The sequence below is a fragment of the Bombina bombina genome, chromosome 2 (assembly GCF_027579735.1).
Source record: "Bombina bombina isolate aBomBom1 chromosome 2, aBomBom1.pri, whole genome shotgun sequence".
Lineage (NCBI taxonomy): Eukaryota > Metazoa > Chordata > Amphibia > Anura > Bombinatoridae > Bombina > Bombina bombina.
Window position 1 is genome coordinate 702,164,502 of NC_069500.1, and position 21,397 is coordinate 702,185,898.

At 37.9% G+C, this 21,397-nt stretch overlaps 1 protein-coding gene across 1 annotated transcript in view; it reads left to right on the plus strand.

The window, feature by feature from the left end:
• The window catches only part of SUSD1 (sushi domain containing 1), a 365,105-nt gene that overhangs the window by 242,890 nt on the left and 100,818 nt on the right, over positions 1-21,397 (plus strand). Inside the window, 3 exon segments of the mRNA XM_053700012.1 lie at positions 202-284; positions 12,293-12,345; positions 12,378-12,485. Coding sequence (XP_053555987.1) covers positions 202-284; positions 12,293-12,345; positions 12,378-12,485 — 244 coding nt within the window.

The window sequence follows — 21,397 nt, forward strand, 5'->3', positions numbered from 1 at the left end:
TATTGAGCTGTACAATGCTCCTTATGTCTAGCTAAGCATACATAACCAGCACTCACATTGGAATATTATATTGGCCTGTAATTTTATTTTCATAGAAATAAATATTTAAACTATGAAGCATCTTATGGATTTTGAATTAACTTTTCTTTATGACTTTCATAAAACTTTGGACTTTATTAATGCAATCATTATCTTTTTCAGGACCAATTATTAAAAACCTAACTATTGTAAATGAAACATGTTTGCACTGGATACGAGATTCCAGAATAAGAGAATTATATATGGTAAGCATTAAAACTGTTTAACACTGATTAATATATAATTCAAGTAGCTAGTTTCAAATTAAAATGTATGTTTGTTCTGAAATATATAGTTGTTCAGCTTTTAATTATATATATTTTATAACATATAAAATAATAATAACCTATATTAACATAAAACATTTCTCCAACATAGGTGTGTCCGGTCCACGGCGTCATCCTTACTTGTGGGATATTCTCTTCCCCAACAGGAAATGGCAAAGAGTCCCAGCAAAGCTGGTCACATGATCCCTCCTAGGCTCCGCCCACCCCAGTCATTCTCTTTGCCGTTGCACAGGCAACATCTCCACGGAGATGGTTAAGAGTTTTTTGGTGTTTAAATGTAGTTTTTATTCTTCAATCAAGTGTTTCTTATTTTAAAATAGTGCTGGTATGTACTATTTACTCTGAAACAGAAAAAAGATGAAGATTTCTGTTTGTAAGAGGAAGATGATTTTAGCAGAAGTTACTAAAATCGATTGCTGTTTCCACACAGGACTGTTGAGATGAAGTAACTTCAGTTGGGGGAAACAGTTGGCAGACTTTTCTGCTTAAGGTATGACTGGCCATATTTCTAACAAGACTATGTAATGCTGGAAGGCTGTCATTTCCCCTTATGGGGACCGGTAAGCCATTTTCTTAGTTAAATAAAAGAATAAAGGGCTTCATAAGGGCTTAAAAAACTGGTAGACATTTTTCTGGGCTAAAACGATTGCTTTGCTAGGCATATTTTGCAGATTCTAACTATTAATGGTTATTATAATTTTGGGGATTGTTTAGAAAAACGGCAGGCACTGTGTTGGACACCTTTTTCAGATGGGGGCCTTTTCTAGTTATAGACAGAGCCTCATTTTCGCGCCACTAATGCGCAGTTGTTTTTGGAGAGCAAGGCATGCAGATGCATGTGTGAGGAGCTAAGAATCGCTGAAAAAGCTTATAGAAGGCATCATTTGGTATCGTATTCCCCTCTGGGCTTGGTTGGGTCTCAGCAAAGCATATAGCTGGGACTGTATAGGGGTTAAATGTAAAAACGGCTCCGGTTCCGTTAATTTAAGGGTTAAAGCTCTGAAATTTGGTGTGCAATACTTTTAATGCTTGAAGACACTATTGAAGACACTATTGTAAATGAAACATGTTTGCACTGGATACGAGATTCCAGAATAAGAGAATTATATATGGTAAGCATTAAAACTGTTTAACACTGATTAATATATAATTCAAGTAGCTAGTTTCAAATTAAAATGTATGTTTGTTCTGAAATATATAGTTGTTCAGCTTTTAATTATATATATTTTATAACATATAAAATAATAATAACCTATATTAACATAAAACATTTCTCCAACATAGGTGTGTCCGGTCCACGGCGTCATCCTTACTTGTGGGATATTCTCTTCCCCAACAGGAAATGGCAAAGAGTCCCAGCAAAGCTGGTCACATGATCCCTCCTAGGCTCCGCCCACCCCAGTCATTCTCTTTGCCGTTGCACAGGCAACATCTCCACGGAGATGGTTAAGAGTTTTTTGGTGTTTAAATGTAGTTTTTATTCTTCAATCAAGTGTTTCTTATTTTAAAATAGTGCTGGTATGTACTATTTACTCTGAAACAGAAAAAAGATGAAGATTTCTGTTTGTAAGAGGAAGATGATTTTAGCAGAAGTTACTAAAATCGATTGCTGTTTCCACACAGGACTGTTGAGATGAAGTAACTTCAGTTGGGGGAAACAGTTGGCAGACTTTTCTGCTTAAGGTATGACTGGCCATATTTCTAACAAGACTATGTAATGCTGGAAGGCTGTCATTTCCCCTTATGGGGACCGGTAAGCCATTTTCTTAGTTAAATAAAAGAATAAAGGGCTTCATAAGGGCTTAAAAAACTGGTAGACATTTTTCTGGGCTAAAACGATTGCTTTGCTAGGCATATTTTGCAGATTCTAACTATTAATGGTTATTATAATTTTGGGGATTGTTTAGAAAAACGGCAGGCACTGTGTTGGACACCTTTTTCAGATGGGGGCCTTTTCTAGTTATAGACAGAGCCTCATTTTCGCGCCACTAATGCGCAGTTGTTTTTGGAGAGCAAGGCATGCAGATGCATGTGTGAGGAGCTAAGAATCGCTGAAAAAGCTTATAGAAGGCATCATTTGGTATCGTATTCCCCTCTGGGCTTGGTTGGGTCTCAGCAAAGCATATAGCTGGGACTGTATAGGGGTTAAATGTAAAAACGGCTCCGGTTCCGTTAATTTAAGGGTTAAAGCTCTGAAATTTGGTGTGCAATACTTTTAATGCTTGAAGACACTGTGGTGAAATTTTGGTGAATTTTGAACAATTCCTTCATACTTTTTCACATATTCAGTAATAAAGTGTTTTCAGTTTGAAATTTAAAGTGACAGTAACGGTTTTATTTTAAAACGTTTTTTATGCTTTGTTGACAAGTTTAAGCCTGTTTAACATGTCTGTACCATCAGATAAGCTATGTTCTATATGTATGAAAGCCAAGGTGTCTCCCCATTTAAATTTATGTGATAATTGTGCCATAGTGTCCAAACAAAGTAAGGACAGTAATGCCACAGATAATGATATTGCCCAAGATGATTCCTCAAATGAGGGGAGTAAACATGATACTACATCATCCCCTTCTGTGTCTACACCAGTTTTGCCCACACAAGAGGCCCCTAGTACATCTAGTGCGCCAATTCTTATTACCATGCAACAATTAACGGCTGTAATGGATAACTCTATAGCAAACATTTTATCCAAAATGCCTACTTATCAGAGAAAGCGCGATTGCTCTGTTTTAAACACTGAAGAGCAAGAGGACGCTGATGATAACTGTTCTGACATACCCTCACACCAATCTGAAGGGGCCATGAGGGAGGTTTTGTCTGAGGGAGAAATTTCAGATTCAGGAAAAATTTCTCAACAAGCTGAACCTGATGTTGTGACATTTAAATTTAAATTAGAACATCTCCTCACACTGCTTAAGGAGGTATTATCTACTCTGGATGATTGTGACAATTTGGTCATTCCAGAGAAATTATGTAAGATGGACAAGTTCCTAGAGGTTCCGGTGCCCCCCGACGCTTTTCCTATACCCAAGCGGGTGGCGGACATAGTAAATAAAGAGTGGGAAAGGCCCGGCATACCTTTTGTCCCCCCCCCTATATTTAAGAAATTATTTCCTATAGTCGACCCCAGAAAGGACTTATGGCAGACAGTCCCCAAGGTCGAGGGGGCGGTTTCTACTCTAAACAAACACACTACTATTCCTATCGAAGATAGTTGTGCTTTCAAAGATCCTATGGATAAAAAATTAGAGGGTTTGCTTAAAAAGATTTTTGTTCAGCAAGGTTACCTTCTACAACCAATTTCATGCATTGTTCCTGTCACTACGGCAGCGTGTTTCTGGTTCGAGGAACTAGAAAAGTCGCTCAATAAAGAATCTTCGTATGAGGAGGTTATGGACAGAGTTCAAGCACTTAAATTGGCTAACTCTTTTATTTTAGATGCCGCTTTGCAATTAGCTAGATTAGCGGCGAAAAATTCAGGGTTTGCTAACGTGGCGCGCAGAGCGCTTTGGCTAAAGTCTTGGTCAGCGGATGTGTCTTCCAAGACAAAATTGCTTAACATTCCTTTCAAGGGTAAAACATTATTTGGACCTGATTTGAAAGAGATTATTTCAGACATCACTGGGGGAAAGGGCCACGCCCTCCCACAGGATAGGTCTTTTAAGGCTAAAAATAAGCCTAATTTTCGTCCCTTTCGCAGAAACGGACCAGCCTCTAATTCTACATCCTCTAAGCAAGAGGGTAATACTTCACAACCCAAACCAGCCTGGAGACCAATGCAAGGCTGGAACAAGGGTAAGCAGGCCAAGAAGCCTACCACTGCTACCAAAACAGCATGAAGGGATGGCCCCCGATCCGGGACCGGATCTGGTGGGGGGCAGACTTTCTCTCTTTGCTCAGGCTTGGGCAAGAGATGTTCAGGATCCTTGGGCGCTAGAAATAGTTTCTCAAGGTTATCTCCTGGAATTCAAGGAACTACCCCCAAGGGGAAGGTTCCACAGGTCTCAATTATCTTCAAACCAAATAAAAAGACAGGCATTCTTACATTGTGTAGAAGACCTGTTAAAGATGGGAGTGATTCATCCTGTTCCAATAAGAGAACAAGGGATGGGTTTTTATTCCAACCTGTTCATAGTTCCCAAAAAAGAGGGAACATTCAGACCAATTTTGGATCTCAAGATCCTAAACAAATTTCTCAAGGTTCCATCGTTCAAAATGGAAACAATTCGAACGATCCTACCTACTATCCAGGAAAATCAATTTATGACTACCGTGGATTTAAAGGATGCGTACCTACATATTCCTATCCACAAGGAACATCATCAGTTCCTAAGGTTCGCTTTTCTGGACAAGCATTACCAGTTTGTGGCACTTCCATTCGGATTAGCCACTGCTCCAAGGATTTTCACAAAGGTACTAGGGTCCCTTCTAGCGGTTCTAAGACCAAGGGGCATTGCAGTAGTACCTTACTTGGACGACATCCTGATTCAAGCGTCGTCTCTGTCAAAAGCAAAGGCTCATACGGACATCGTCCTAGCCTTTCTCAGATCTCACGGATGGAAGGTGAACAAAGAAAAAAGTTCTCTGTCCCCGTCAACAAGAGTTCCCTTCTTGGGAACAATAATAGATTCCTTAGAAATGAGGATTTTTCTGACAGAGGTCAGAAAAACAAAAATTCTAAGCTCTTGTCATGTACTTCATTCTGTTCTTCGTCCTTCCATAGCGCAGTGCATGGAAGTAATAGGATTGATGGTTGCAGCAATGGACATAGTTCCTTTTGCACGAATTCATCTAAGACCATTACAACTGTGCATGCTCAGACAGTGGAATGGGGATTATACAGACTTGTCTCCGACGATTCAAGTAGATCAAAAGACCAGAGATTCACTCCGTTGGTGGCTGACCCTGGACAATCTGTCACAGGGAATGAGCTTCCGCAGACCAGAGTGGGTCATTGTCACGACCGACGCCAGTCTGGTGGGCTGGGGCGCGGTCTGGGAACCCCTGAAAGCTCAGGGTCTATGGTCTCGGGAAGAATCTCTTCTCCCTATAAACATTCTGGAACTGAGAGCGATATTCAATGCTCTCAAAGCTTGGCCTCAACTAGCAAAGGCCAAATTCATAAGGTTTCAATCAGACAACATGACGACTGTTGCATATATCAATCATCAGGGGGGAACAAGGAGTTCCCTGGCGATGGAAGAAGTGACCAAAATAATTCAATGGGCGGAGGATCACTCCTGCCACTTGTCTGCAATCCACATCCCAGGAGTGGAAAATTGGGAAGCGGATTTTCTGAGTCGTCAGACTTTCCATCCGGGGGAGTGGGAACTCCATCCGGAAATCTTTGCCCAAATAACTCAATTATGGGGCATTCCAGACATGGATCTGATGGCGTCTCGTCAGAACTTCAAGGTTCCTTGCTACGGGTCCAGATTCAGGGATCCCAAGGCGACTCTAGTAGATGCACTAGTAGCACCTTGGACCTTCAACCTAGCTTATGTATTCCCACCGTTTCCTCTCATTCCCAGGCTGGTGGCCAGGATCAATCAGGAGAGGGCTTCGGTGATCTTGATAGCTCCTGCGTGGCCATGCAGGACTTGGTATGCAGACCTGGTGAATATGTCATCGGCTCCACCATAGAAGCTACCTTTGAGACAGGACCTTCTTGTTCAAGGTCCATTCGAACATCCGAATCTGGTTTCCCTCCAACTGACGGCTTGGAGATTGAACGCTTGATTTTATCAAAGCGTGGGTTTTCAGATTCTGTAATAGATACTCTGATTCAGGCTAGAAAGCCTGTAACTAGAAAAATTTACCATAAAATATGGAAAAAATATATCTGTTGGTGTGAATCTAAAGGATTCCCATGGAACAAGATAAAAATTCCTAAGATTCTATCCTTTCTACAAGAAGGTTTGGAGAAAGGATTATCTGCAAGTTCTCTGAAGGGACAGATCTCTGCTTTATCTGTTTTACTTCACAAAAGGCTGGCAGCTGTGCCAGATGTTCAAGCATTTGTTCAGGCTCTGGTTAGAATCAAGCCTGTTTACAGACCTTTGACTCCTCCCTGGAGTCTAAATCTAGTTCTTTCAGTTCTTCAAGGGGTTCCGTTTGAACCCTTACATTCCGTAGATATTAAGTTATTATCTTGGAAAGTTTTGTTTTTGGTTGCAATTTCTTCTGCTAGAAGAGTTTCAGAGTTATCTGCTCTGCAGTGTTCTCCGCCCTATCTGGTGTTCCATGCAGATAAGGTGGTTTTGCGTACTAAGCCTGGTTTTCTTCCGAAAGTTGTTTCCAACAAAAATATTAACCAGGAGATAGTTGTACCTTCTTTGTGTCCGAATCCAGTTTCAAAGAAGGAACGTTTGTTACACAATTTGGACGTAGTCCGTGCTCTAAAATTCTATTTAGAGGCTACTAAAGATTTCAGACAAACATCTTCCTTGTTTGTTGTTTATTCTGGTAAAAGGAGAGGTCAAAAAGCGACTTCTACCTCTCTTTCCTTTTGGCTTAAAAGCATTATCCGATTGGCTTATGAGACTGCCGGACGGCAGCCTCCTGAAAGAATCACAGCTCACTCCACTAGGGCTGTGGCTTCCACATGGGCCTTCAAGAACGAGGCTTCTGTTGACCAGATATGTAAGGCAGCGACTTGGTCTTCACTGCACACTTTTGCCAAATTTTACAAATTTGATACTTTTGCTTCTTCGGAGGCTATTTTTGGGAGAAAGGTTTTGCAAGCTGTGGTGCCTTCCGTTTAGGTGACCTGATTTGCTCCCTCCCTTCATCCGTGTCCTAAAGCTTTGGTATTGGTTCCCACAAGTAAGGATGACGCCGTGGACCGGACACACCTATGTTGGAGAAAACAGAATTTATGCTTACCTGATAAATTACTTTCTCCAACGGTGTGTCCGGTCCACGGCCCGCCCTGGTTTTTTTAATCAGGTCTGATGAATTATTTTCTCTAACTACAGTCACCACGGTATCATATGATTTCTCCTATATATATTTCCTCCTGTCCGTCGGTCGAATGACTGGGGTGGGCGGAGCCTAGGAGGGATCATGTGACCAGCTTTGCTGGGACTCTTTGCCATTTCCTGTTGGGGAAGAGAATATCCCACAAGTAAGGATGACGCCGTGGACCGGACACACCGTTGGAGAAAGTAATTTATCAGGTAAGCATAAATTCTGTTTTTGGGCTAAATTACAAGTGGAGCGATATTTTGCGGTTCGGCTAGAACACTAACTCCACTAGAATTAAAATTTTTCGCAAGTCGGGTTGTGCTCGTATTACAGGTTGAAAGTAAAACTGTATTCCCCCATAGAAGTCAATGGAGAAAAAAAACTCGAAAAAAAACAACACCCCACTCTCGTGCAAACAGAATCGATTATTCTCAGTTTCGCTAACCCGACATGAAAATAGTTCATATTCCAATGTTCTCTACAGAACAGAATATGTTCTAATATTATTCATAAATACATATTTCTACATATATCTGATGGTTTCTACAAATATACATTTATACTATAAATATAGGTAATTATATATAGGTATAGCTATATACAGATATATATATATATATATATATATATATATATACTGTATATATATATATATATATATATAGAATTATCTATTTAGAAATACTTAGAACATATTCTGCTATGTGCAGAACATTGGAATGTGAAATATTTACAGTAAATACATAGAAAAAACCTTTATTAAAAATGAATATTGCATAAATATGCTTTTACATGTTTTCATCTACTTAACCAGAAAGGGCTGCACTTATATATACAGTATGTCTGTATATGGATACTACATATATATATGTATTTCTATGTGTATATATGTCTGTAAATACATATATACACATAAATACATATGTAGACATATATATATATATATATATATATATATATATATATATATATATATATATATATATATATATATATATATATATATACACACACACACAAAAATCTTTAGACATGTACAGTTGCAAGAAAAAGTATGTGAACCCTTTGGAATGATATGGATTTCTGCACAAATTGGTCATAAAATATGATCTGATCATCATCTAAGGCACAACAATAGACAATCACAGTCTGCTTAAACTAATAACACACAAAGAATGAAATGTTGCCATGTTTTTATTGAACACACCATGTAAACATTCACAGTGCAGGTGGAAAAAGTATGTGAACCCCTAGACTAATGACATCTCCAAGAGCTAATTGGAGTGAGATGTCAGCCAACTGGAGTCCAATCAATGAGATGAGATTGGAGGTGTTGGTTACAGCTGCCCTGCCCTATAAAAAACCCACACCACTTCTGGGTTTGCTTTTCACAAGAAGCATTGCCTGATGTGAATGATGCCTCGCACAAAAGATCTCTCAGAAGACCTACGATTAAGAATTGTTGACTTGCATAAAGCTGGAAAGGGTTATAAAAGTATCTCCAAAAGCCTTGCTGTTCATCAGTCCATGGTAAGACAAATTGTCTATAAATGGAGAAAGTTCAGCACTGCTGCTACTCTCCCTAAAAGTGGCCGTCCTGTAAAGATGACTGCAAGAGCACAGCGCAGACTGCTCAATGAGGTGAAGAAGAATCCTAGAGTGTCAGCTAAAGACTTACAAAAGTCACTGGCAAATGCTAACATCCCTGTTAGCGAATCTACAATACATAAAACACTAAACAAGAATGGATTTCATGGGAGGATACCACAGAGGAAGCCACTGCTGTCCAAACAAAACATTGCTGCACGTTTACAGTTTACACAAGAGCACCTGGATGTTCCACAGCAGTACTGGCAAAATATTCTGTGGACAGATGAAACCAAAGTTGAGTTGTTTGGAAGAAACACACAACACTATGTGTGGCGAAAAAGAGGCACAGCACACCAACATCAAAACCTCATCCCAACTGTGAAGTATGGTCGTGGGGGCATCATGGTTTGGAGCTGCTTTGCTGCGTCAGGGCCTGGATGGATTGCTATCATCAAAGGAAAAATGAATTCCCAAGTTTATCAAGACATTTTGCAGGAGAACTTAAGGCCATCTGTCTACCAGCTGAAGCTCAATAGAAGATGGGTGTTGCAACAGGACAATGACCCAAAGCATAGAAGTAAATCAACAACAGAATGGATTAAACAGAAGAAAATACGCCTTCTGAAGTGGCCCAGTCAGAATCCTGACCTCAACCCGATTGAGATGCTGTGGCATGACCTCAAGAAAGCGATTCACACCAGACATCCCAAGAATATTGCTGAACTGAAACAGTTCTGTAAAGAGGAATGGTCAAGAATTACTCCTAACCGTTGTGCACGTCTGATCTGCAACTACAGGAAACGTTTGGTTGAAGGAGGTTCAACCAGTTATTAAATCCAAGGGTTCACATACTTTTTCCACTTGCACTGTGAATGTTTACATGGTGTGTTCAATAAAAACATGGCAACATTTCATTCTTTGTGTGTTATTAGTTTAAGCAGACTGTGATTGTCTATTGGTGTGACTTAGATGATGATCAGATCACATTTTATGACCAATTTGTGCAGAAATCCATATCATTCCAAAGGGTTCACATACTTTTTCTTGCAACTGTATATGTATATACAGCTTTTTTTTTTCTCTACCACCTGAGACCTCATTTCTTTGAGCCCTTATAACTTTTGTGTGCAAATAATTTTTATTAGATGGTGTTATTATGAGTGTAAGTGTGCTTTGTAAAGTATTTTTGATGTGTTTTGTGCAACTTTTTATTTTTGGGTTAAAGTTAGGGGATGTGGGATGTTAAAAAAAAAAAACGCCACTGAAAAGTGCCTTTACATAGCGGTCTATGGGGACTGTGTTTTAAACTGCAAATACATATGTATATGCTTATATACAAATATATTTATGTGTTAATATGTATATATATATATATATATATCTATATATCTATATATATATATAAATATACATATAAACACACACAGTACATATATATGTAGAAGAAAAGGATTGTGAATCTGGCGCAGTGTAGAATCTAAGATCTTCAAAAATCTTCAAAAACTACCAGTTAGCTAGTATGCAGCCCAATCTATCTATCAAAGTTGGAGATACCCCGCTCGGTTCTTTGCCGTGTCTCACAGCATCAGAACGAGGCTCCCATATAGAAGAGCACTCTTGTGAGCACAAAGCTTCCCTGCATTGCGAACGTGAGGTTGCGTTCGCATTGCACTTAAAGTGAATGTAAATTTTGATGCTAAAGTGCCCGGTTTTTAAAAATTCAATTAAAAACAGGGGGCACTTTAATTCATCAAAATTAACATTTCACTTGTGTTGTGAAAAATACTTACCTTTTAATCTTGACAGGCCGCTCCAGCTTCCTCCGCCTGTCGCAAAGCCTCTTCCTGGGTCTAAAATGAGGAAACCGTCTTTCTCCAATCACTGCGTTGAATTAGACACTGATTCCCCCGGGGGGGTGGGGGGTGGGAGCCATGATTGGAGGATGACCGATCCATAATTTCTGATGTCAGAAATGGCTTGCAACAACCGGGGGGAAGCTGGAGCGGCAGTCAAGTTTAAAAGGTAAGTATTTTTTCACAACAAGTGAAATGTTAAATTTTGATGAATTAAAGTGCCTTTGTTTTTAATAAAATTTTTAAAAAACCGGGCATTTGCGTGTGCTGGTATTACTGAGTGGAGCTCAAATATCGCGCTCACAAAAGGCTTAAAATTTGCACTCCACTCGTAATCTAGCCCTAAACAAATGTGCATCAAACACAACATAAACATATAAAAAATTTGGGTGTATGTATGTATGAATGTATATGTTGTGTATATATATATATATATATATATATATATATATATATATACACAGTAAATACAGTATATATATATATATATATATATATATATATATATATGATTATTTTAAAAGAAAATATATATATATATATATATAATTTGTGTATTACTATATATATTTGTGTGTTTATATATATATATATATAGTATATATAATATAAATATATATATATATATATATAAATATATATATATATTATACATAATATCAATGTAAATATTTGCATAGGAAATTAGCATATCTAGGCAAGATTCCCCGCTCGCTTTTCCCCAGAAATACCTCACACACACCTGTTTTGTTCTTTTTGGAACTCATCAGTAGGAGATAGATTTCTGGTTGCTGCATTGGTAAAAGCTATTTTCAAGGTTAAACCAAAATTTATTAAAATTATGGGGGGAGATAAAAAAACTGAAATTAAAATCCTCCATGTCTCAAAATTAAATCATGCAAATATTTGCATAGGAAATTAGCACATCTAGGCAAGATTCCCTGCTCGCTTTTCCCCAGAAATTTCCTCATATACAATGTTACCAATGCAGCAACCAGAAATCTATCTCCTACTGATGAGTTCCAAAAAGAACGAAACAGGCTGTCTAGTGAGTGATTTCTGGTTTGCTGCAATAATCCTGTTAAAAGGATAGCTGTGTTAAAACAGTATTTTGAAGCAAAAAAAATGAGAATTTGCATATCTAATTTGCATATCTTACCCAGAATTCTCTTGTGCATTGGTAAACATTGTATATGAGGTATTTCTTGGGAAAAGCGAGCAGGGAATCTTGCCTAGATGTGCTAATTTCCTATGCAATTATTTACATTGATTTAATTTTGAGACATGGAGGATTTTAATTTCAGTTTTTTGCAAATGATCTTCCTTAGTAATTTGTTTATGCCTATCATTCTCAGATGTCTTCATCTCTTATTTCAAAGTATTAGGTATTCATTTATAAGGAGAAAAATGTGTTATGTCAATGTATGGTATGCAAAGTATATTGAAGAGCTAACTCTTTTACCTAGATTACAAAATTATCATATTAATTATTATGTATATATTTATATATTTTACAGATTTTCATCCACGGTGTTAGGTGGTATGATAAAGATTTCAATCACAAAGTGATGTTTTAACTTTAGCACCTCAGAGGAAGCTTCCAGTTGTCTGCTTAGAACTGCGCCCAGGCACTAACTACACTGTGACTATGCACTCAGCTGCATGTCCGCTCTGCCTAGCAAAACATCTCAGTTACAACCAAAATTGCAGGTAACATACCAATATGGAAATTGACCTTAGCTTGTAAAATAGTGAACTACCCTCCTGATACATTTTGTATTCAAATATTTGCATAGCAGTTTTGAAAACAAACTTACAAATTGATCAAACTTTCCATTTTTTTACATTGCAGTAATAATAGTCTAAACTGGTTAAACAGGAAGATTAACAAAACTTTGAAAGCTATGTTTAAATGGGCATTTCATTAAATTCTTTATTAAAAATAAACTCCTGAGGGACACAAAATATAACTGCAGTGGACCTGAAGTGTCGAGTCATTTATCGACTTGGGTACTTTAAAAGTCTAAAGGTGCACTTACGTGAAATCATTACTGCTATTAATGTCCACAGTTACATAAAAATGCCCAATGCAAGATATCTCGTACATCATTGTACAAATTGAGAGCTTTATGGAAAAAACAAGTACACAACCACTACAACTTTGGAAAATGTTTTTATTTTAAATATTCACATAAGATTTGTTATGGGAGAATCACTGGATAGAATGGAAGATGTCTCAGAGACACAAGTGAGAGGTGGTCAGTGGGCATTTTGTGGTGTGGTTTGGATTTTTCACCTACAATAGCACCATTAATCCGGAATTCATAAACACTTTATTGCCTTTGTGATGTACCCTTCTCTAACTGTTGTTTGTTGCTACTGCAAAGCTGGTAAAGTTGCCTTAGTATGTTTTTTTCTTTTACATTTTTCAAGCTTTGTTTTTTGTATGGTGAAGTGGATTGTTTTTAGTAGAGGGATTTTTTAATTTTTTTTTATTTAAATTGTTTTTATTTTAGTTTTCAAAGGTAATACAGATAAACTTTTAATTTATACAACAAGTGTTATATCGTTAGAGCCCATATGTTTGATCATTCAATATTCATATCCTGTTAATGGACCTCCATGTAGCGTGTCCTTGATCTACCTTAAGTAATCTGATCTGAACGTTCTCATTCAGTCCCATATACATTTTGGATGATCAAAACTTGAGCTTGAGATCTTGGTTTCATTATACATGAATTGCTATTATATCATATATAACTCAGTTTATGCGCTTACCAGCGGCGAATCTCGTTATTTGAAAAAAATAATACTTTTGTTTTGCACCGATGGGTGGTGAAATTAAGGACTTTGGGGAAGGGTATCTGGGATGGGGGGGGGGGGGGGTAGGATATCGAGGGAGGGGCAGCTACACTACAGAAAATTGTTTGTAATAAAAAATAAAACAAATTTGGGGGCAAAGCTGGTTCTGGCAGACAGTTGCCAGTACCCTAAGATGGTGGCAAATAGGTAGGGGGGGGAGGTTAGAGAGCTGTATGGGGGGATCAGGGAGCTTGGGGGCTAAGAGGAGATCCAACACTTCAGAAACAATTGGGGGGGTTTAAATGCTTTATTTTTAGTATTGGCAGACTTTCTACCAGTACTTAAGATGCTGTGACAATTGTGAGGTGGGGGAGGGAATTGAGCTGTTTTAGGGGGTCAGGGAGGGTTCAGGGGATGGGATGTGCCAGGTGGGAGGCTGATCTCTACCACTAAATCAAAAATTAACCCTACAAGCTACCTAATTAACCCCTTCAATGCTGGGCATAATACAAGTGTGGTGCGCAGGCGGCATTTAGCTGCCTTCTAATTACCAAAAAGCCCAACACTAGAGAAAAATAAATTAAAGATGGGAGGAGGGATGAATAGGAAGTGTTGGGGATTAGGGTGGTGGGAGGGTAATCACTGCTTTACAATATTATTACCCTTAGCTGCTTAATAATTAACCCTTCACTGCCAAGAATTTCAGAACTGTGGTGCGCTGCCACCTTCTAATAAGGAAAGGGTAAAGCTATGTACGTCTGCTACAGGGATCCCAAAGCAGCTTTTACATCCATTTATGTATTACTGCACAAGCAGTATGTAAATAATTTAGGTGAGAAAAACAAAATGTATTAAATATTTAACCTTTTTTATGGTCACATTTGGTAGTGTAATTATGGCATGACATTTACCAAAGTGGGCCTAGACCAATACCTTGAGTTATACAAAAAAATGCATACACTAGTGGGATTCCAATGCTATATAGTATTACAGTATTATCTGTAGTGGTTCTCCCTTTCAGTTGTCTTATTTAAGTATCAAGCCTGATACTAAGAATCCATCATATGGGGTAATAGTGTCACATTTCTCAAAAAGTAGCTTCTACACACAACTGACTCTAAAGCCACAGTAAGAATATTTGGACACTATACATAAATCATATATAGTATCAATTATACTTATCTATAAGCCTATTTTATGGCTAGTGATATAAAATATAACTTTTATTACAAAAATAAAAATGAAAAACATGGGTTAAAACATAATTAAGAAATTTTACACTCCTGCAGTGAACATCCTTCCTAATATCCCAACCTGTGGAGAAGATACCTAACAAATTACTCCTATGGTTTCATGATACCCACAAGGAGACAATTGGATTTAACACTAGGGATAGCAGAAAGGCAAATAACAAGGGAAATAGAATTCCCATCCAAATACAAAAATCTGTGAATACTGACCTGACGCACGTTTCCCCGTATGCAGATTTCTTTTCGCAAACTAAAAGGTGGTAAGCTCTTACTAAAATACTCAAAAAACAACCCTCTTACTCTAATAAAAAACAAATGCATACGACAATAGAAGCAATTGTAACATACTGTACGCAGAAAGCAGTGTTATGTGATTTATATTGGCTCCAGGAATACATTTTTAAAGTGTGTCCCCTGCTAATTTTGCTCTATGGAGTGAAATGTCCCATTCCAGTGAGTCCCATTACTCACAGGCCCCTTTTTATACTTCTTCCATGTGGGCAACCTCAGTCAGTTTGAAAAACCCATGTCTGGTCTAAGAAGTTTAGATAATGGGGCCCTTAGGGTCTGATGATCTAAAGTTCTCCATTCTGGTGAGATTATCTAAGAAGTCTCATTAGTAATTCCTCAAAGAATTTTAGAATGTCAAATTTTACTTTGTTAGTGGTTTATCTACCTATGAAGAGTTCTGATGTAAAAAAAAACCCCACGATGGCCTTAAAATCTAATGCTCAGTAAAAGCCCCCAAAGATTTTGCGTATTACTATCGATGCTAGCAAATTTTTGATCATGAGGCCCTCAATGAATACTATAAGGATGGTGAGTGAGTACAGTAGATGATAAAATGCACCTGACCTCTAATACCACCATCATCTCCAGTGTTATTAAAACATAATTCTAGTATAAAAATAAAATTATTTTGTTAGTACATTTTTATTGTTTTATTTGTTGAAATTAAACATAATTTACTTATTACATGTATCAAAGATGTACTCCTAGAAAAAACCCCATTCTGTTCCAGGTGAGGACACAAACAGTGATTGGAGCATACATATGTATGCCTTCGCCTGATTGGCTCACCATATGTATCCTCATCAGGATCCTCAGGAGCTCAGCTTTTCATGGGTTAAATTAAAACAGCTGCAAATATATATATATATATATATATATATTCCACGTCTGGAGCAAGGTACACTTTTTTAGTTTTCAAAGAAAGCTTTATTGGCGAAATGTGAAAAATACAGAGCATTAATATGAATACAATACAATGTCAGTTTACATAATTGCAAACACCTGTACATTTAAAGTTTGTTTGTATCATTTTCGCAGATAGGAGAATTAGTTCAACTCAAACAGCATAAAAAATTTCATCAGATACTGCAGAAATGTGTACCGACTATATTACACAAACATCCATCATCAGCTGTTTAGTGATACCATTTATATTAACAGAGAAGACAAAGGAAAAAAGTAAAGGTGTAAATCCTCAGTACAGATCATACGGTATTTATAGCTTTTTTAAGCAGCTTACACACATTACACAGCTGCTTTTATAATACTGCACTCGTTTAAAAATATTCTCTAGGAAGAAAAAATAGTAGAATAGGGGCTACAGGGCATAAAGAAGGGAGGGGGAGAAGGAAGGGGGGAGGGAAAGAGAAAAAAAAAAAAAAAAGGGGGTTGGGTGGAATTGAACCTCTTTCCCTGCAACCGCGTCCCGAAACCAAACGTTTCAGCACGCCATTAGCTCACAGTCCTCGTCCCTCCCAGGTCAGCAGCATCATCTCATGTGTGGCCCAGTTTTCCAATTTTAAGGTAATGATATCTTTTCCAGTCTCAAGCAGGTCTGCCACTTAGTTTTCCACTCCTGAACACTAGGGGTGGCCTGTTTTTTTCCAATACACGGGAATCAAGCTTTTGCTCCATTGAGCATCACCAGGAAATAGCCTAGACTTATCTTCCCTTGTGATCTTAGGGTAGCTGATGATATAGTAAGTAACTTGGGATTAGGAGGGATGATCACCTCAAGAACCCTACTCATTTCAGCCATTATGTCATTCAATAAGTGTTAGTAGGGGACAGGTCCACCAAATATGCCAATAGGGTGCCATTTTCTCCGCAACCTCTCCAGCATCCCCCATTTGTGTGGGGGTATATGTGTTTTAGACCTTTGGGGGGTCAGATACCACCTGCTCAACAATTTATATGTGTTTCCTGAACCCTAGGTGAGATTGGGGCTCTCCTTGTCTTGTCAAATATCTTGTTCCATTCCTTGGGTCCCAATTTCTATGCCCAGCTCATTTTGCCATGTCTGTGGTAACCGGAAGGTAATCGTCCCCGCCTTGTTGTAACAGTCTATAAATCTGGGAGATCAGATGAGACGGAGGAGCTGTCATTGTGCACAGGTTTCAAAGTAAGTTTCTGCGTCTAGGTCATAGTCTGGTTTGCTTTATGAGTGTTGAGGTAGTGCAGTGTCTGTGGTCACCATGAACCATGAGGCAAAAGCCCCCCTGTTCCCACTCAACTAATGCAGCTTGTGTCTTCAAATTTACCCTGACAGAGTATATAATACATGCAGAGTCGCCAAGGCTGTAAGTCTTGTTCTGGGAAATTGAGTCTTGATAGAAATTCCATATCAGGATTTTCTCTGATAGATGTAATTGGGTGAGATTGCGTCGATACGTAGGCGCGCTGTTTTAATCAGTTTATCCCAAATCGAGAATACCTTCCTCGATCATTGGGTAGAGTCTGACCGCAGAAGGTCTGTCCCTGGAGAGGGGTCCACTTGAGAGCTCCTACGTTGCCCCTCTTCAGAAGCACGCCATCCGATCTGAACCCAAGCCTTTGGGCCAAGTTATGACACCATTCTACCAATCGTTGAAGGGATATTGCCGTATGATACATTCTCAGGTCTGGTATACCCAACCCGCCTCTATTCAGAGGAGGAAGGTAGTTTTCCCTGTTGATTCTCGGGTTTCAGATCTCTCAATTATAGGACTCTAGAGCAGACTGTATTTGATGAATAATGTGCGAGGGCCGCCTATAACGGGATAGGTCTGCATGACATATAACACTCTGGTAGCACATTCATCTTGACCACGTCCAATGCGGCCCAGCCTTTAAACACTTTTTTTTATATATTATAACTCTCTTTCAAGATTAAAACAGGAACTTTTATTTAAAAAAATGTAAACACAATTTGCTGTGTGCTGACAAAGTTTTAAAGAATTGTAGTGCTAATTTTTATAATCTTCCAAGATTTAGATCATGGTAATAAAATAGGTGATACATTTTTTGTTTAACTCACTGCTGTTTTTTGACAGTAAAATAAAAGCTATTTATTTATCTGTGCTTTGTCAATGTCATGTGAATTATCGCTGGGATCCGTTCCAATTGTGTTTGAAGTGACAGCATTCAGTCACTTGAACATTCAACAGCTTTCAGAGTTGACCTGAAAAGAAAGAAAGTCTTTCATTGTTATCTAGCACAAATTGCTGGCTATACACAAAAATATGTCACATGTGCATGGAAATAAGTGACCAGCAGCTGATCTTCAAATGATCCAGTGAAACAGGAAGTGCTTGTTTTACCATTGTGTGTATTTAGTGCATCTTGTGGAGGGAGCCATTGCTCTTTATTGTTGTATTTTGAAAGAATAAAAAAGCTGCTCAGTGATGGGACAAATGCACCTTTGGTCAGGGGCAAATTATATTAATTTGTATTCTTTACACAAAGGGAAAGAAAAGTATTATAGGGTGTTATATAAAATGTAATCTTTACATTAGAAAATTGGATTCAAGAGAAAAAGGTTTTTTTTTGCCTATTTAACTAAGGTTTCTGTTTCAAAAGGTTCAAAGGAAAAAAAATAACCTCTTTAAAATGTTTCAGTGGTACAGTGATGCTTGAGCATACAAATAAAGTTATTAAATCAGGTTGTACTGTTTGATTTGTTCTGAGTGAGATATAGTCATTGCTGGAAGCAGACAGAGTGTGTTTAAGAAAACATCATAAGGTTAATTTCCTCATGTATAATATATACACTTTATATGCTTCAATACATTGTCTAGAAACACTCATCAAATAAAAAGGGATAATCTAGTCAAAACTGAAATGAAATATAGGTGCATTTCAATTGGGAAGATAAACACTTGTTTGCAATAAGACTTGTGTTACAAAAGATGCTTCAAATAAAATGTATAGATGTTTAGGTGATAGCTTTTACTCTGCACAGAACACATTCAATAAACCTAATTAACCTAATTAACCTATTAACCCCTAAATTAACCCCTAAACCAGCAACCCCCCACATCGCAATAAACCTAATTAACCTATTAACCCCTAAAATGCCAAACCCCCACATCACAATAAACCTAATTAACCTATTAACTCCTAAACCGCCAACCCCCCACAATGCAAATAACTAATTCAATTACTAAGCCCCCTAACCTAACACCCCCTAAATTAACCCCAATACTAAGTTACACTTAAATAAAACATTAAACTACGAAAAAAAATCTAAAATTACAAAAATAAAAAACTCTAAAAGTACAAAAATCAATTATATAAAATAAAAAAATTAAACCTAATCCCTACGAAAATAAAAAAGCCCCCTTCCCCCCAAAAAAACACCCCCTAAACTAAACTTCCAATAGCCCTTAAAAGAGCCTTTTGTTGGGCATTGCCCTAAGTTAAACCTCTCTTTAACATTTAAAAATTACTAAATACCCCCTAACAGTAAAAAAAAAAACACCCGCCGAACCCCCCCAAAATAAAAAGAAACTAACACTAAAAATAAACTAAACTACCCATTGCCCCTAAATAGGTATTTGTATGGGCATTGCCATTAAAAGGGCATTCAGCTCTTTACTGCCATTAAAGGGCAATCCGCTCTTTTCCAGCCCATTAAATCCCTAATCTTAAAAAGAAAAAAAAAAACCCCAAAAATAAAAAAAAAATCCTAACACTAAGCCCCAAATAGGTACTCACCGTTCCTGAAGTCCGTCGGAGAAGGTCTTCTTCCAGGCGGCTCCATCAATCTACTATCTTCATCCAAAGCGAAAGGAGGCGTGAAGTGGAGGTGCAGAGCTGGCATCCCCGATGCGTGATTCCTCAGCGGCGGTGGATCTCGGTGGCGTTGGTCCTCAATGGCGTGGAGGCTCCTCTTCATGCGATTGTTCGTCGTACACTGAAGATTGAATGCAAGGTTCCCCATATTTATTGGGGTACCTTGCATTCCTATTGCTGAAATTTTAAAATCAGCCAATAGGATGAGAGCTACTGAAATCTTATTGGTTGATTTGAAACATCCAATAAGATTTTCAGTAGCTCTAATCCTATTGGCTGATTTCAAAATTTCAGCCAATAAGGAAATGGCAAGGTACCCCAAATTGATTGTGGTACTTTGCATTCAATCTTCAGTGTACAATGGAACATCGATGAAGAGGAGCCTCCATGCCGCCCGCCGTTGAGGACCGTTGCTGAGAGATCAATGCATCTGGGAAGACAGCTCCGCACCTCCCGCTCTGCGCCGCCTTCGTTCCGGATGAAGATAGAAGATATGGAGCCGCCTGGAAGAAGACCTCCGCCGGACTTCAGGGAACGGTGAGTACCTATATTTGGGGCTTAGTCTTAGGCTTTTTTTTTTTTTTTTGGGGTGGCTTTTTTTTTAGTTTAGGGTTTTTTTGGGCTGGAAAAGAGCTGATTGCCCTTTAAAGCAGTAAAAGAGCTGAATACCCTTTTAAGGGCAATGCCCATACAAATGCTACTTAGGGACAAGAGGGTAGTTTAGGTTTTTTTTTTGTGTTAGGTTTTTTTTATTTTGGGGGTTTGGTGGGTGGGGTGTTTTACTGTTAGGGAGTAATTGGTCATTTGTTTAGGTAAACAAGCTTTTTAACTTAGGACAATACCCTACAAAAGCCCTTTTAAGGGCTATTTGTAAGTTTAGTATTAGATTAGTGGGTGTTTTATTATTTTTGGGGAGATTTTTTATAGGGGTATTAGTTTAGGTTTAAAAAATTTATTTTGATAGCTTTGTTTATTTTTTTCTGTTATTTTTTCATTTTTTATTTTGTGTAGATTTTAGGTTTGGGGTTTGTAGTTTTTTTTAAAATAGACTGCCCTCTGGGCATGCTGATCGCATAGTTTAAATATAAAAATATATGCAAGAAAATATCTACAGAATTCAAGCTAGACCTATGCCTAGGGTAGCAATAAATATTACATATATTAATAAAGTGGAAAATATAATTATAATAAAAAATAGTATTTGCTTATAGTTAAAAAATATGTATTATAAATAATACATATTTATCTTTAGAGGTGTTCACAGCCCGGACGTTAAAAACGTAAATTTAAAGTGTAAGGTCAGGGTTCCATAGCAACTAATTGATTTTCAAGAAATCTGATGATGGATGAAAGCGTTGACACAACGTTAACGTACACCTACACGAAAAGAGCTACTGCACGCAATGAGCAAAATATTTCAATGGAAACCTGGTAACTATAATGGAGCCGTAAATTACTTTTAGCTGTCGGACACTTGGTAGCTTACAGCTCTATTTTAACAACTCA